Here is a 16934-nt window from a genome sequence, read left to right on the forward strand (position 1 = left end):
TTGGTTTTTCTGTGTTTTCCAGTGGGTTGCATGCAGAGGGGGTGGGACTCAGTGCCCCTGGGTGTTACTGGTTTAATGAGGTGAGGGGAGAGGGAGTTTGTTGTTACAGAGGACCAGAGAGGGAACTTGGGACCCCAGCCGATGGCCGGGAGGATGGAGACCCCAGCGACTGGTGACCTGGTGACCCGGAGACCCAGCACAGGAGTCACAGCCAGTTCTGGCCAATGGGAGGACAATGGGCTGCGAAGAGAGGACCCCGGTGACCTGACCAGCTGGTTCCAGCCAGAGGGGGCCAGAGGAGGGCTGAGAGGAGAGGAGACCCAGGCCTTCCTGTTTACAACCCTGTTTACCTGGAGAGAAGACAATGGACAGAAGCGGGGCTTGGGGCTGGGGATATCTGAGGCCCAGCTGGGAAGCAGGGGGGCTCTGGGCTGGAGAGGAGGAGCAGGCAGAGCCCACCTGGCTGCAGGGAGACTGGGATATGCTGGGCTGAGGGAGGCCAGGCCTGAGGCCCTGAGAGTTTCCTGTGCTGTGTTCAACTCTCAATAAACCCTCCTGTTTTATGCTGGCTGAGAGTCACTCCGGTCTAGAGAACAGGGTTGCATCAACCCCTTCAGGGGAAGGAGGCCCGGGGGGTCCAGAGCGCGTGGACTCCCTGAGGGGCCCACGGCGAGAGACAGATGTGCTAAGGCTCAGAGAGGTGCAGCTCCAGGAGATGGAGGGGCCTGACACTGGGAGAGAGTGGACACCCGAGAAGGGCTGTCTCACTGAAAGGGGCACCCGCCATGGACCGCATGGGGCCAAGAGTGGGCACGATCTATGCGTCCGTGACATATGTAACAGCTGAATTCTACCAAGACTAATTTTTCAAGGTAAGTACAAGAAGACATGTAGTTACAAAGATATTGGTTACAAAATAAGATTGATTCATTACAAATTTGGAAGAATACTGGAAATGAAATTGAGAAATTGGGGAGCAAAGAGGGAAATGTTTTTGCTAAAGCCACAGAAAGCGAACATTTGAGCCATTTTAAAATAATGTAGAATTATGACTGAGTTTTGAATATTGCATACAACAACAATCTCAGATTGTGACTTGGCATTCATAAGCAGAAATAAAAATAAACTTCTTTCCTATGTATTGGTGATAATTCTGCCCTTTTGTGTAATTTACTCCTTCTGATTAAGGGTTTTCCTGTTAGAATACCTTCAAAGGAAATGTAACTTCACTGCCAATATAAAAATAAATATGAAAATATAAAAACACAACTCAAAGCAAGGAAGACAGACAGACACATACCTTTACTAGTTCAAAAGGAAAACGCTCATGGAAAATACGATTGATTTTGGCACCACCAGATAGTTCTAATGTGTCAACTTGATCCCCTGATCCTTCAATTCTTTTTTCAAAGTCCACTGAGAACTGTTGAACCATCCTTAAAGTTCAAAACAGAAACAAACTCAGCAATGCATAAGCTAAGCTTTTCATTTCATTTTTATTTCACTGTATTTATTGCCAATGAATGATATTTCTAGGGTTAACAGTGGTACCTACATGTCGTTCTCCACTCCTAAAGACCACAAGCAAGTACAAGGTTTTTCAAGTCTTTTTATAAATGTATACTGCTTACTCTCTTAAAAACACCAGCTATTTTTAATTAGATTTGATGTAAGGCTTGATATAAATGTCCAGATAGGTTGGCACTCATACTGAACATAAAGTCCCATGAGGGAACCCTATGATAATAAACAGCAGTTGACGCAAAGACAACTATGTTAAGAAAACGTGTATTTTTGATTAAAAAGCGAGAAAAGGTTCCCTGAACCACACCGGGCATTCCAGGGGGTTCCAGTTTAGCGCAGAGTATACAAACCACAGCCCAAGATTATAATGCTCAGCGTAGGACAAAACAAAAAGATTTTCATCCAGCCCAGCATATTCTTATATGACTATTAAAATGAATTATGGAAAAATCTTTCTAAAATGGAAAGTGGCTAAAAATGTTATAATGCTTTCAGCCACAATAACCTCTTTGGAGTTTGCAGAGTGTATAAGCGTCCTTCTGCATCTGCCTTTTACTGGGAAACATCAATATTCTAAGCTTTAAGCTTAAACAAGTGAGAAACTATTTTACATACAGAGAGGAGGAAGTGGACACTCACTGCAGTAAGGCTTTAGTCTTTCTAGTCGGATCTTCTGGTTTAAAGTTTTTATATGCCTCTACTTCATGCTCTATAGAAAGCAGCTGGCTCTGAAGTTTGCTCCTGAAGGTTGGCAGTGTATCTCGAATGTGATTGGTGAGTTGCTACAAAATAAAATTAATTCTTTAAACACCGGGAAGGCAGATGGATGGAAAGGATATAGCCCATTCCCTTTGATAGCCACACACAAGAAAATATGACCTGTGCTAGGCTTTCCAATGGAATTCACGTTGATCTTTGAAGTGACAGGTATACCCACAGGCAATACAAGAGCCTCTTTTCTTGTACACATACTATAATCAGAGCTTGAAAAATTACCTGAGATCCCTCCACCTCTCTCTCTCTCTCTCTGTCTCTCTCTCTCACACACACACACTCAGTTGAGCACTAAAGTGAGGCTTGGTAAAAAATACTTGCTCAGCTACACCAACAAAAGCCAGGCATAGTTAAGTGACAGCAGCACATTAAGTTCTAACCCTTTCAGAATGCCACTTATACAATCAACCAATGCTGTCCCCTCTCCTCCCTTTGCAGGATTTCTCTACTGCTCTCAGGCACACAGCAGACCCTCAGTTTTCCAACTCTTCCATTTTACCTAGGGCCTCTGCTCTTTGCTTTACTTCCCCTTTAAAGGATCTGCGACTCATTGAGAGTAAGCCACAGACTGATCTCCCATCCAGTTGTCGGGGACAACAAACCTAGTAGCTCTAGCGACACTACTCCCTCTCTTCCCCTCGCCCCCCGAAAAAGAGAAAACAGCTCTGCTGCTCCCTCCTGTTATGGGATGACAGTGTCTGGGTCACTCTGTTCCTTTCCTTTCTGCTCTTCCAAAAAGGCATCAGCATCCCAGCCACACAAAGCCGATTTACAGGGTCCAAATTTCTACTCACCCGAGGCAAGCATCTGAGCAGGTTTTGCCAGTTATACTATAATCATACATTCTAAGACACTCCACGAGTATATTACATTATTTAGAAAAGCTGGACAAGCACAAGTCCATGGGGCACTGCATCTGAGGGTGCTAAAGGAGTTGGCAGATGTGATTGCAGAGCCATTGGCCACTATCTTTGAAAACTCATGGTGATCGGGGGAGGTCCTGGATGACTGGAAAAAGGCTAATGTTGTGCCTATCTTTTAAAAAGGGAAGAAGGAGGATTCGGGGAACTACAGGCCAGTCAGCCTCACCTCAGTCCCTGGAAAAATCATGGAGCAGGTCCTCAAGGAATCAATTTTGAAGCACTTCAAGGAGAGGAAAGGGATCAGGAACATTCAGCATGGATTCACCAAGGGCAAGTCATGCCTGACTAACCTAATTGCCTTCTATGGTGAGATAACTGGCTCTGTCCATGGGAAAGCAGTGGACATGTTATTCCTTGACTTTAGCAAAGCTTTTGATATGGTCTCCCACAGTATTCTTGCCAGCAAGTTAAAGAAATATGGGCTGGATGAATGGACTATAAGGTGGATAGAAAGCTGGCTAGATTATTGGGCTCAACGGGTAGTGATCAATGGCTCCATGTCTAGCTGGCAGCCGGTATCAAGCAGAGTGCCCCAAAGGTCAGTCTTGGGGCCGGTTTTGTTCAATATCTTCATTAATAATCTGGAGGATGGCATGGATTGCACTCTCAGCAAATTTGCAGATTATACTAAACTGGGAGGAGTGGTAGATATGCTGGAGGGTAGGGATAAGATACAGATGCCGATGCCTTTTTGGAAGAGCAGAAAGGAAAGGAACAGAGTGACCCAGACACTGTCATCCCCAAATTAGAGGATTGGGCCAAAAGAAATCTGATGAGGTTCAACAAGTAGAAGTGCAGAGTCTTGCACTTAGGATGGAAGAATCCCATGAACAGACTAGGGACTAAGTGGTTAGGCAGCAGTTCTGCCGAATAGGACCTAGGGGTTACAGTGGACAAGAAGCTGGATATGAGTCAACAGTGTGCCCTTGTTGCCAAGAAGGCCAACGGCATTTTGGGCTATATAAGTAGGAGCATTGCCAGCAGATTGAGGGACGTGATCATTCCTCTTTATTCAGCATTGGTGAGGCCTCATCTGGAGTACTGTGTCCAGGTTTGGGCCCCACACTACAAGAAGGATGTGGATAAATTGGAAAGAGTCCAGCGGAGGGCAACAAAAATGATTAGGGGGCTGGAGCACATGACTTATGAGGAGAGGCTGAGGGAACTGGGATTGTTTAGTCTGCAGAAGAGAAGAATGAGGGGGGGATTTGATAGCTCCTTTCAACTACCTGAAAGGGGGTTCCAAAGAGGATGGATCTAGACTATTCTCAGTGGTACCCGATGACAGAACAAGGAGTAATGGTCTCAAGTTGCAGTGGGGGAGGTTTAGGTTGGATATTAGGAAAAACTTTCAGTAGGAGGATGGTGAAGCACTGGAATAGGTTACCTAGAGAGGTGGTGGAATCTCCTTCCTTAGAGGTCAGGCTTGACAAAGCCATGGCTGGGATGATTTAGTTGGGGATTGGTCCTGCTTTGAGCAGGGGGTTGGACTAGATGACCTCCTGAGGTCCCTTCCAACCCTGATTTTCTATGATTCTATGATACATGGACCCTTCAAGTAATGTTCAAACTGTGGATGGATTTGAGTCCTTTGACCATGTTCTTTCTAGCCACCTCCAACCCTACCAGAGGGTTTTGGAAAGGCACAAATTGCTCCTAGGACAATATGGTAAATCCTGGCTACTCCACTGAAATGTTTTCTCCCAAAAGGCCATATCTGTACTATTGGAGAGTCTCTATTGCATTATTTACCCATATATACAGCACTGGTATCCAACTTGTGGCCCTCAAGTCTCTGAATTGGGGCCTCTGAGGAGAACTGTGTTAAGATGATGTGTATTTGTATAAACTGAAAAAAACAACCACATTCCTTGAACCCCACCCTCCTACTTTTAAATAGTATTTGAATCTGCCTTGTTACTATAGTGAGGAAATAAGGGGCATCTTCTCCTACAGCCCTGGGAGCAGCTCTGCTCCATCAACACCTTCCCTGCCAGGCTGTGGAAGGCCCAAGGAAAGCAGGATAGCTGCTCAATCGGCAATGTCTGAACCTAGGACAGCGTCTATTTGAGGACTGCTCCCCTACCCCACACAGGGCAGCAGAAGATGTAGGAAAGAAGCAGCTGAGAACCAGCCACAAGTTATAGCTCCCTGTCCCCTAGCAGAAGACTTGTAGGTGATTTCTTCTCTCTTTGTGAAAAGAGAACTGAACAGGGTAGAGGAACTGCGCCAACACTGGAGCCTCTGGGTCTTTTTAAGATAATGTTTGCCCCTCAGGCTAAAGCAGGCACCACTGTTCTACAGTGTTAGTATATAGGTCTGTTTGTTAGCCTGGGATAGAATTTTGGGTTTGACTTTTTGATACTCTTGTATCTTATACTAATATGTGTAAACAAAGGACAAAAACTGTGTATGTTGCTTCTGCCTAGTCAGATGGATTTGTTAGTACAATAGGAACAGATAAAGCAGTTAAAGTGTTACTCGAGTGCACACTTTAAGACTGCCTCAACCCGTATCTCAAGGCAAAGTCAAGCAACCAGTCAGGAGGGGCAAAGGGGCTTGGGGGGGGGGAAGGTATAAAACATTAAAAGACCAAAGAAATGCCCATCCCTGACCGCAGCACAACCTCACTCCATACCCTTCCCAGTGGGACTGTAGGTGTGTATTGCAGTTATATTTGGGCCTGCTAAGAAGGAGAAGGAAAGACCGGGGAATGGAGAATGGAGATGCAGGCAAGGCTCTGCAGCATCAGATCTAGGAATAGAACACTAGGACACAGACTCTGCCGGTGTGTAGAGCTATCACATTGTCTGCACTTCGGACTTCTGGTCTTCTGCTCTCTGTCTGCATGACAAGAACACGGGGAGAGGGTGAAGAGAAAGCCCTCTAACATACAGTTTAGATGCTTTTAGTACCAACAGCTATATGGGGGAAAAAATGTTGCCTTATATCACTTTATCTTGACTTTCATTGGCAATCCTGAAAGCACTGGAGACCGGAAAAGCAGGAAGCAAAGCGGGAAAACAAATTCACAAACAAAACTCACTGACTGCATGAAGGCCTGACCTTTGCTCATTTATAGTTTCCATATGTATTGTGGTAAGACCTGTACTATCAATGTCTAATTAAACCGTAAACTCACTGGGCCATGGACCACTTCTGTTTTGTACAGTTCCAAGCACATTTTTGATGCTCTGTAAGAAGAATGATAATTTAAAATATTTTAATGTGTTTTGTGGCATGTCTGAAACAAGTCAATAGTAACGATGAAACAAATAAATACGATACTGTATTCACAAAGTAAAGTGTACTGGCTTCAGGGGCAGAAAGATGAATAAAAAATCAGGAAGGAGGAGGTGGTTGCTATATATAATGTCCAATCAATATCTGGCAAAGGTCAAGAATTACTTCAGTTGGTTTTCATCTTTACACTAACTGACCTCTCATCACACTCCAAACATCACCAAATCTAGCAATTTGGAAAGGTGCAAGTTTGGTTTGATTTTGTATCTCACAGTGTCCTAATTTTATAAACACCCAACAGAAGAAGCTACTAACAAGAGAAGTTACTAGTGCATTTCTTATTTGTCCAAGTGATGGATGGGAGGGTCTTCCATTTTTAATGGACGAAGATGTAACAGATCATATGCAAATAACCACAGCTCATTGGTTAAGGGCAGAAGGTTTTTTTGAATCTATGTTATAAATAAATCCTCTATTATTTCTCCCTCTAAAACAAAACAGGAATAAATTATTGTTCAGAAAAACCTGTAAACAGAGTTCAGTGAGCTATTTTCCTCATAGAATCACACTCTGGAGTTTCATTTGAGCACCACCTTGTGGATCCAGAGACATTTAAATTTCAAGCAGATAAGCACAGGCACCAGCACGTGTAATAACAACATGCTTCATATGAATGGTACTTATATGGATCTCTACAGCATAACCCCTTCCATTCAAATAAAACCCCACAGAAGTCCAACGATGAATACCGAGGGGCATAGCAGACTGTGTTTTTGTGAAGTAGCCAACTCAGACGAATTTTAATTAATTACTGGTAAGTAAAATAAAGTAACTTGGAGGTGATTAGATACCTCCCTACAATAATGAGAAGTTTAACTATTTTAACCTAAAAAAAAAAAAGTGACCAAAACAAAAACATTCCAAACAAAAGCAACCCTGTAGGATGCATGAGAGTTCTTCCACCCTGTCTCAGAAATAGGTTCTGTATCACAGATAAACTGACCTGGTATTCCTCTCTAGAGGTTGCTCTAACCCAAACAGAACATGCCTCAACACAGCCATCAGATTGCAGGCCTGCCAAGTTACTGTAGTGAGAAATGCCAGCCATTTATTCTTGTTCCTCTCGGAAATAGCAGCAGTTAATGGCACCTGTCAACTGAAGTCAAAGGAAACAAAGAACCAGGTGGATTTTCTAAGGCCCTTACTCTTCTCTAAATAAAGAGCCAAGAACCTTGTGACACTGAACCTGGGAAAAGTTTCACTGAGATGCGCAGGCAGAAGTGGGAAGAACATTGGCAAGATGATCGGCTCATTAAGTTAGAACTCTGACACTGCTTTCAATAAGGAATTTAGGAATGCATTGAGAGCACCATCTTATCCTTTTCAAACTTGATATGAGGTCGATCAGTCACTAGAACCTGTAGTTCACTCACCCTCTACAACCCTCTGCAGAATTACCGTATTTTCTGGCGTATAAGGCGACTGGGCGTATAAGACGACCCCCTAATTTTACAGTTAAAACATAGGTTTTGGCCTATACTCACCGTATAAGACGACCCCCCCCTTCTGAGGGGGGGGGGAGCCCAGAGCCTTTTAAATCCCAGCCGCGGCGGGAAGTCAGAGGGCTCTGGGCTGCCCGCTGCGGCGGGGAGCACAGAGCCTTTTAAATCCCAGCCGCGGCCGGGAATCAGAGGGCTCTGGGCTGCCCGCTGTTTATACCCGGCGTATAAGACGACCCCTGATTTTTGGGGGTTGTTTTTTAGTATAGAAAGTCATCTTATACGCCGGAAAATACGGTAAGCACGTAATAAATCCACTTATTCATGCCTAAATATCAGTGACATCATAGCAGAATTATCAGAAGCCTTCACGATCCATCACTAACTTGGAACTCTCAGCAGCTAACCTTCCAGTGACTATCCATCTATCTCATCGCTGGTCGTCCCCTACTATGATGACCCGTCACTATTCTGCCTTAACTTTCTCAAGGTTATTTCCATTCCTATTCTTAATGTATACCTAAGAGGCATAGACATGGAAATAAACTAGCCAATGTAGGAAATTTGAGCTCGTAGGAAATGAGTTGCTCAAAAAGAGGTACCATCAGTTTTGTCAGGGTTATATTAATATCCAACAACATAAGACTTTTTAAATAGGGGGTGTCAAAATCAATATGCTCACATTAGCCTGATAACAAGTTGCTGAAGAGAGACTTAGTTTACCTTTCAACAAATTCATGGTAGTCCAAGAGAGTTGCCAAAATTCACATGAATGGCATCTGTCTTTAAATCTAGCAGACAATTAGTTTGGTTGAATTTTTGAGGAAAGGGAAGGATGGTGCCCAGAGGAAGTGACCAGTTATAAAGGGATCCATGTGGGGCCACACACACACACTAAATAACAAACCTTTATGATTTTAAACCCTTTTAGTAGACTCTTTTGGATAAACCAGGAAGACTTGAGACATTTGCTAAGAAACATCATGCCTCTGGAGAATTACACTATCAAAAGACTGCCTGGTTCCCATTCCATTGGATAAGCCAATATCATCCACAACTGGGCTGAGAACCATCTGTCTCAGCCAAAAGAAGGTTATCAAGTTCAGTCAACCCTTGGCCCTGAGCTTGGTCAGTACCTTTGCAACCAGAGGTAGTGGTAAATGGTTTCCAGACTCCCCTCCACTGTGGATGGAGAAAGTATCCCCTGGCAGAATAGTACATTGATAGTTTCTTGTTCAGGTGGGTGACAAATGGATCAGCCTCTAGTTTCCCAGCTGGAGGAAGGTGTGATCTACCATACTGTTCTCCTGGGGATATTCAGAGACTTCAACCAATCTCAAGAATTGCTCTGTGTTCCCTTGAGGTAAAAAATCACCTCAATGGAGATGAGGAGACAGGGCTAAGACCCTGCACCCCTATTCACTGCCCCAGAGACCAAACAAAGGTGCAGCATGAGCACCCATTGTGTTCCATGGAGCAATTGTGTCTTCTGGGGGGACAATTCCAACCCTCGCCAACCCACCCCAGCCCTCCTTGGGGTACCTTCTAGCTCCATATTACCCCTTATACAGGGTTGTGGCTAGTGCCATAATCTAATCCTTAACCTGAAGTAACACACTGAGGGAGACAGGCAAATGCGTTCTTTATCTAGGGTCAGATGGACTGCCTAGAGTTTTCTTCTTTGGGAACTTTAAATCACAGAATATGTTATGAATCATGTTTTCATGCTAGGCTGCTTAAAAAAAAACAGAGGTCAGTATAATGAGTCCAAATGATGTTCTGATGCTTGAGAGTAACATGAAAGAGGTGGGAATGAATTTAAACAAAAGGGTCACCATTCTTGGTAATGTATGTCTAGCACAATGATTTAAACTTCACTGACTTCAACAGAGTGACTCCTGCAATACACTGGCAAGGCGACAGGGAAGATTGATTCCTGTACTCATTGCAGTGAGTTTCATACACAATCCACTCTTTTGCCTGTGATATGTTGGGGAAAATACAGTGTTATGAATAGGAAAGAATGTTGCAGTGCACGTGATTCAGTGATTTTAATATAGCATTTTTTATTGGTCCTGTACACACACACACACACACACACACTTACTTACTTTTTCACATTTGCTTGTACCTGATTTAGAACTTTCTGCAGATATGGTGTTCCCATCCGGTCTGCCATATGCCTGTAAGCTGGATGGGAAAGGAAGAATTTCCTTTCTGCCAGCATGGCTGCCTTAATATCCTTCTTCCCATCAATGTCTTTCTGACTTCTGTTTACAACTCCAATATACCCTAAAATGAGATCAAAACAACTCTAAGTCAATACTGTTATTCCCCACAGTGCAGTGTACATGCTCGTTTGGCTTAGCGTATATGGGCACATATTCCATGGAAGTCATTGGTTCAAATTCATTGATGACTGAAATGGTGGTGTAAGTTAAATATTGGGGATAAGCTGGTGGGAAAGCAGGTTTAAATGGGGAGACAATATCACTTGCACTGATTTGGCATCACAAGAGTGACTTGCACGCCACAAGGGAATAAGAGGAGGATGTGGCAGAAGGGTAACAAACAAGATAAGAAAATAGGAGGTCTTGATATTGACTTTCCTGTCTTCTGGTCTGATCCCTCTCTGGCTGGTTTGTTTTCTGGGGTGTTGAGAAAAGAAAAAGGGGACTGATCTACCTGGTGAAACTAGTTAGATTTCAATATTACTTTTGTATTATTCTAATGGTGGAAATGAACATGTCTCTCTAGCTCTATAAACAATCATCTGAAAAGCTTTTGGAAAGGGGCAGAGCTTAGACTGCAGTGACATTATCAAAGATCCAGCGGCTGCTTCCAGACTGCATCAAGGCACTCCCACACATTGCGAGGAACAACAGACATTGTCACAGAAAAGGAAATATGCAGGTAACTTAAACTCATATTTCTCATTACACCTCATCCAACCTGTTCTGAGGTCTTAGTTGATCCCCCCTCTCCCCCCCTCGCCTTATTGTGCATTTTGGGCACCATCTCCTCTTACATTTACTTTTTCACAGCTTAACGGGATGATAAAGGCTATGAGCACAATCTCTACTGTAATCTGAAGGTCAGCTGCAGAGATTTTCTAACCAAGCACTCCATTAAAACCAATCTTCTGTTAATTTACCAAATGCCTACCTTCCTCATCACCACTTTGCTATAGAAGCAATTGGTACATGGAGCTTAATATTCTTACCTCTACGAAGAGGGAGCAACTTGTTCTCCAGAATCTCTGTTGCATCAGTTCCTTCATCCATCAAATCCAGTTTTGTAATTACACCAATGGTTCTCAGGCCTGCATCGCCAACCGCCCACACACACCCCAAAAAAATAGTAAAATATCATTTATGCTGAGAAAACCAATTAATTAAATCTTACTCTCTAATACTGAGTTTACTTGGTAGGGAAGAACTGAGTATTTTCTCACTATTCCTATGGATTTGCAATGGAGCTTAATGCAAGAGAACTGCATCTTTAATCTATCATTTTAGTTTTTTGGGTTTTTGTATTAAAAAAAAAAAAAAAAACACCTGTCCATTCCAGACTCAGGGTGGGAGCAGGGAGCCAGGTCAGTCCATCCACCACCCACATGCACAGAGCCAACAGCTGATAAATGAGATAGTAGAAGTCGGTTTGGGCCTATCGACCATACACAGAGCCAGGTACAGGAATCAATTAAGGTGTGCCAGATAGTGAGGCAGGGGAGCTTGCATGCTAGCACTGACTGCTAGCACTATAGTTCCCACTGTGGTAACAGAGTCTTTCCCTTTTTCCATTAGTCTATCAAGCCCCTTTTGGACTCCACACCCACTTTTTTGTTTTTTAAATTTGCATTACTCACTCTCAAGGTAATGTAGTCACAGCCCCACCAGGCAAAAGATGAACATGGCTCTCTTGAGCCTGTCAGCATTTCTTTTGAATTGGCGGGGAGTGGGGGCCTCTTTCAGTAATACAAAATGCTCCCAACTCTACCAAGTCAGACTCTTGAATTCTAATCCACCAGGTGGCAGCACATTATGTTATTACAGTGGTTCTCAACCTTTCCAGACTACTGTATTCCTTTCAGGAGTTTGATTTCTCTGGTGTACCCCCAAGTTTCATCTCATTTAAAAACTACTTGCTTACAAAAACAGACATAAAAATACAAAAAAGTGTCACAGGACTGAAAAACTGCTTACATTCTCATTTTTACCATATAAATCTAAAATCTATTGGAATATAAATATTGTACTTACATTTCAGTGTGTAATATATACAGCAGTATAAACAAGTCATTGTCTGTATGAAATTTTAGTTTGTACTGACTTCGCTAGTGTTTTTTACGTAGCCTGTTGTAAAACTAGGCAAATATCTAGAGGAGTCGATGTACCCCCTTGTTGAACTCTGAGTACCCCCAGGGGTACGTGTACCCCTGGTTGAGAACCACTGTGTTATTACATTGCAAAGACAAATTGCATTTACTCCTGCTGTATGTGTTGATTTATTACACAGTCACATCAGTCAGCAAGGCATGCCAAGAAAACAAACATCATTCGAACATTTATAGTACAGTAGCACCCAGGCACCCCAATCAGCATCAAGGCCCCATGGTATAAGATGCGATACAGACTCTTCGGCTGGCAGAGGCCCTGTCACAAGAATTTCCAATTAGGTATATTTCATGCTTCACTCAAATTACCATACACTGGTTACTTTTAGACTTCCGTTGATAATACAAGTTATTGAATTATGCTGCATGAGCAGAATTCCTATTCTTCTAATGTTGAAATCAGTACAAAACTTTTAGTTATGAGTAATGAGTTTTCTTGCACTTTTAAATGCATGATTCACCACAGTAAACTATAAGATATATTTTCATCAATGGTATCTGAAAGCAGGAAAGGTTTACATCCACTCACACTTACCTTGAGGGTCTACTTCTTTAGCTAACTTCAATGCATCTGAGTTGGCAAGATCAGTGTTGGCTGGAGTCACAGCCAGGATCAGACAGTTTTCACGAGAAATAAACTGCATAATCATATCTCTGATCTGTTGCTCTATATCTGGAGGTTGATCCCCTACTGGCACTTTAGTGATTCCAGGCAAATCAACAAGGGTCAGGCTTAGCACTAAAGAGAAAGGGCATAAGACCAAAAGGCTTCTTGTTAACACTTTACACAGCTAAAGAGAATAAAAAGATGATCCAAGTCTGAAGTTCTAGGGGGAGCCATAATTCAAATACTGTAGATGTATCAATTTTCAAAGGCTTTTGAACATTATTTTATAAGCACACACAACTAGAGCTGTGCCAAGATTGGCAATTCCATGTCACAGAAGATTTCAACATTATGAAGTTTGGTTTTGTTCCAGTTTGGAACTGCTTGTCATAACCTACTAATTACATTGTTTGGCACAATCACCCTCCTATTGTATATCTGTAAGATCATAATTAAACATTAAAGGCAGAATTTTCAAAGAGTTGTGCCCATGTTGGACATCCTGAATCATAGGACTGGAAGGGACCTCGAGAGGTCATCTAGTCCAGTCCCCTGCACTCATGGCAGGACTAAGTATTATCTAGACCATCCCTGACAGGTGTTTGTCTAACCTGCTCCTAAAAATCTCCAATGATGGATACTCCACAATCTCCCGAGGCAATTTATTCTAGTGCTTAACTACCCTGAAAGTTAGGAAATTTTTCCTAATGGCCAACCTAAACCACCCTTGCTGCAATTTAAGCCCATTACTTCTTGTCCTATCTTCAGAGGTTAACAAGAACAATTTTTCCACCCCCCCTCCTTGTAACAACCTTTCATGTACTTGAAAACTGTTATGTCCCCTCTCAGTATTCACTTCTACAAACTAAACAGACCCAATATTTTTGTCAAATCTTCCCTCATAGGTCATGTTTTTGAGACCTTTAATCATTTTTATTTCTCTCCTCTGGACTTTCCAGAATTTGTCTACATCTTTCCTGAAAGGTGGCACCCAGAACTGGCCATCATACTCCAGTTGAAGCCTAATCAGTGTGGAGTAGAGCAGAAGAATTACTTCTCGTATCTTGTTTAGAACACTCCAGCTAATACATCCCAGAATGATGTTTGCTTTTTTGCAACAGTGTTACACTGTTCACTCATATTTAACTTGTGATCCAGTATGACCCCCAGGGCCTGATCCATTTCTGCAGTACTCCTTCCTGGGCAGTCATTTCCCATTTTGTATATGTGCAACTGATTAGGATCTTAGCGCAAGTAAAACTTGTTTTTCTCCCATTTATCCGTGGTGTGCCAATATCAGTAGTGACCATGGGATATTCCCATCTTACCTATCAATTAGTCAGGTGGCAGTCCATCTGAAAGATGAATTTTCACACACAGTCCTCATCTGATCATCCTCCAAGCAGGCTTCTCAGCTGCCAGCTTCCCAAATTGAAAATCCAGCGCTAGTCTAAATGGTACACCAAGCTCTAGCTATTTTTCTGAGTTCCTTCGCAGCTGGAGCATCCTGAGCAGGTGTTTATACTGGTGGAGTCCCACAATAGAAAACATTTAGCAGGTATGAAAAAATTGTTTTGTTGTGAGAGGACTGTCCCTGGTATAAACCACAAATCTAACTAGAAGTGCCCTGCAACTACCGGAGCACCAAGAAGAGGTGGGAGGGAGAGGGAGACAAGATCCAGCCTAGCCTCTAAAAGCTTACACTGACTCTCCTTGAGAAAAGCAGCTCTTGGATTTCTGAGGCAGAACTGCCCGAAGCACCAACTGATAGAAAGCTTTGCTGGCTGATGGGTTGGGATCCAGGCAGTGGTGCTTAAGGAATGTGTTGATGGAACAACAGGTGATGGCTCTAAAAAGTTTACAATGGAATTTTCTCCTTGGCTGGCCCAAGATGGAGGCCACTGTTCTAATGAAAAGATTCTGAAGTTTTAGCGTTCCGAGGAAACTGGGCGGGGAGCAAGTTGGAGGCTGAACTGGACCTAGTAGAAGAGGAAATACCTAGAAGCTTTCTCCCTTAGAAAGCTTGTGATAAAGATTACTGAGAAAGTTTACAGGTAAAAAGTTGTAATAGATTCACACTCTTGTATTTTGTGCTTCCAGCATGAGTCAGGATGAACCATCACTGAAGAGCTTTAAAGGCTGCCAATTCCTTACATAGCGATGGGCAGAACTTCCTGTCCCCACCCAGTGGGCTCAGCTGCTCATCATGCCTCTAACTCCCACTTCCTTTTTCAGATAAATGGCAAAACCACTAACCAACACCAACATGCACTCCCAACTGTATGAGAAGTGCAGAATATTTCTCAGACATTTGGGCAGTTAGGATCAAGAAGCATCCATGTCTATCTCTTTTTCCTTATGACTACCCATTTTAGGAGCAGAGGTGAGATGGCACAGGCTGTTTCCCAAATCCAGAAGACTGCAAAAATAAAAGAGCTTAAGACAAGACTTTTAGACATCCATACCTGTGAAGCAGGTGATAGAGATGGGAGTGGATAGGTTTATTGACAGTCATGTCTTGGAAGCGAGTCAAACACTTTTGTGATTTCCCATTCTCCCAGGTGTATTTTAGCCCTGCTTAATCAGTATGCCTAAAGGAAGAGTAAGTCTGAAACAAGCAGAGCTTTTAAAGATCCCAGGTTTTTCCTCAGCCCACTTGAACAGAAGTGAGAGTACCTTAAGGAAGGTCAATACATTTCTCTTCCGTTCCCCACAAAGGTTCAGGTAAGAAACCACTGCAGTGTGGCCCAACCAGATGAGCATGCATCAATGCCATGATATTTGCAGGAGCTGGAATTTTGTCATAGCTAATCTGACCATTCACAGGGGCAGGAAATTATCAGAGTGAGAAGATCTGTGTGTGGCAGAGGAAAAAGAGAGAAGGCATATTCATATTTTGATCCTACCACACACCCCTCCCATAGGATCAACTTGGAGACAGTGAGCTCACCAGCTGCTGGGAGCCAGAAAAATGGGGATGGGGGAGTTGGCCCACTGGATTACCCCACTGGAAATACACCAAAACTCCAGGCAGAAGATCCCATAAGAACACAAGAGATACCATACTGGGTCAGACTAGGGTCCATCTTGCCCAACAGAGGCATGTACCAGAGTTTCAGGGGGTGCATACAGAACAGGGTGATTACAGAGTGATCACAGAGTGATCCACCCATCTTCCACTCCTTGCTTCTGGTAGTCAGAGGTTTAGGGTCACCCAGAGCATGGGGTTGCATCCCTAATCATCTTGGCTAATAGCCATTGATTGATCTATCCTCCATGTACTTTATCCAGTTGTTTTTTAAATCCAATTATACTTTTGGCCATCACGACATCCCATGACAATGAGTTCCACAGGTTAGCTGTGTGAAAAAATACTTCCTCTTGTGAGTATTAAACCTGCTGCCTATTAATTTCATTCGATGACCCCCAGTTTTTGTATTGGATGAAAGCATAAACAACACTTCTATATTCACTGTTTACACACCATTCATGATTTTATAGACCTCTCTCATATCCCGCCCAGTTCATAGACTCATAGAAGATTAGGGTTGGAAGAGACCTAAAGAGATCATCTAGTCCAACCCCCTGCTCAAAGCAGGACCAACACCAACTAAATCATCCCAGCCAGGGCTTTGTCAAGACGGGACTTAAAAACCTCTAAGGATGGAGATTCCACCACCTCCCTAGGTAACCCATTCCAGTGCTTCACCACTCTCCTGGTGAAATAGTGTTTCCCAACATCCAACCTAGACCTCCCCCACTGCAACTTGAGACCATTGCTTCTTGTTCTGTCATCTGCCACCACTGAGAACTGCCTTGGAATCCCCCTTCAGGTAGTTGAAGGTTGCTATCAAAACCCCCCTCACTCATCTCTTCTGCAGACTAAACAAGCCCAGTTCCCTCAGCCTCTCCTCGTAAGTCATGTGCCCCAGCCCACTGATCATTTTTGTTGCCCTCCGCTGGACTCT

At 43.2% G+C, this 16934-nt stretch overlaps 1 protein-coding gene across 8 annotated transcripts in view; it reads right to left on the reverse strand.

Annotated features, from left to right (window-relative positions):
- The window catches only part of DNM3 (dynamin 3), a 335748-nt gene that overhangs the window by 250609 nt on the left and 68205 nt on the right, over positions 1-16934 (reverse strand). For all 8 annotated transcript variants that reach the window (XM_039483543.1, XM_039483538.1, XM_039483539.1 and 5 more), the window contains exons 4-8: positions 12895-13098; positions 11187-11285; positions 10095-10255; positions 2164-2306; positions 1301-1436 (exon numbers count right to left, since the gene is read on the reverse strand). In XM_039483543.1, the coding sequence (XP_039339477.1) occupies positions 1301-1436; positions 2164-2306; positions 10095-10255; positions 11187-11285; positions 12895-13098 (743 nt within the window). The remainder of the gene's footprint in view (positions 1-1300; positions 1437-2163; positions 2307-10094; positions 10256-11186; positions 11286-12894; positions 13099-16934) is intronic.

This window comes from Mauremys reevesii, linkage group 8 (assembly GCF_016161935.1).
Source record: "Mauremys reevesii isolate NIE-2019 linkage group 8, ASM1616193v1, whole genome shotgun sequence".
NCBI lineage: Eukaryota > Metazoa > Chordata > Testudines > Geoemydidae > Mauremys > Mauremys reevesii.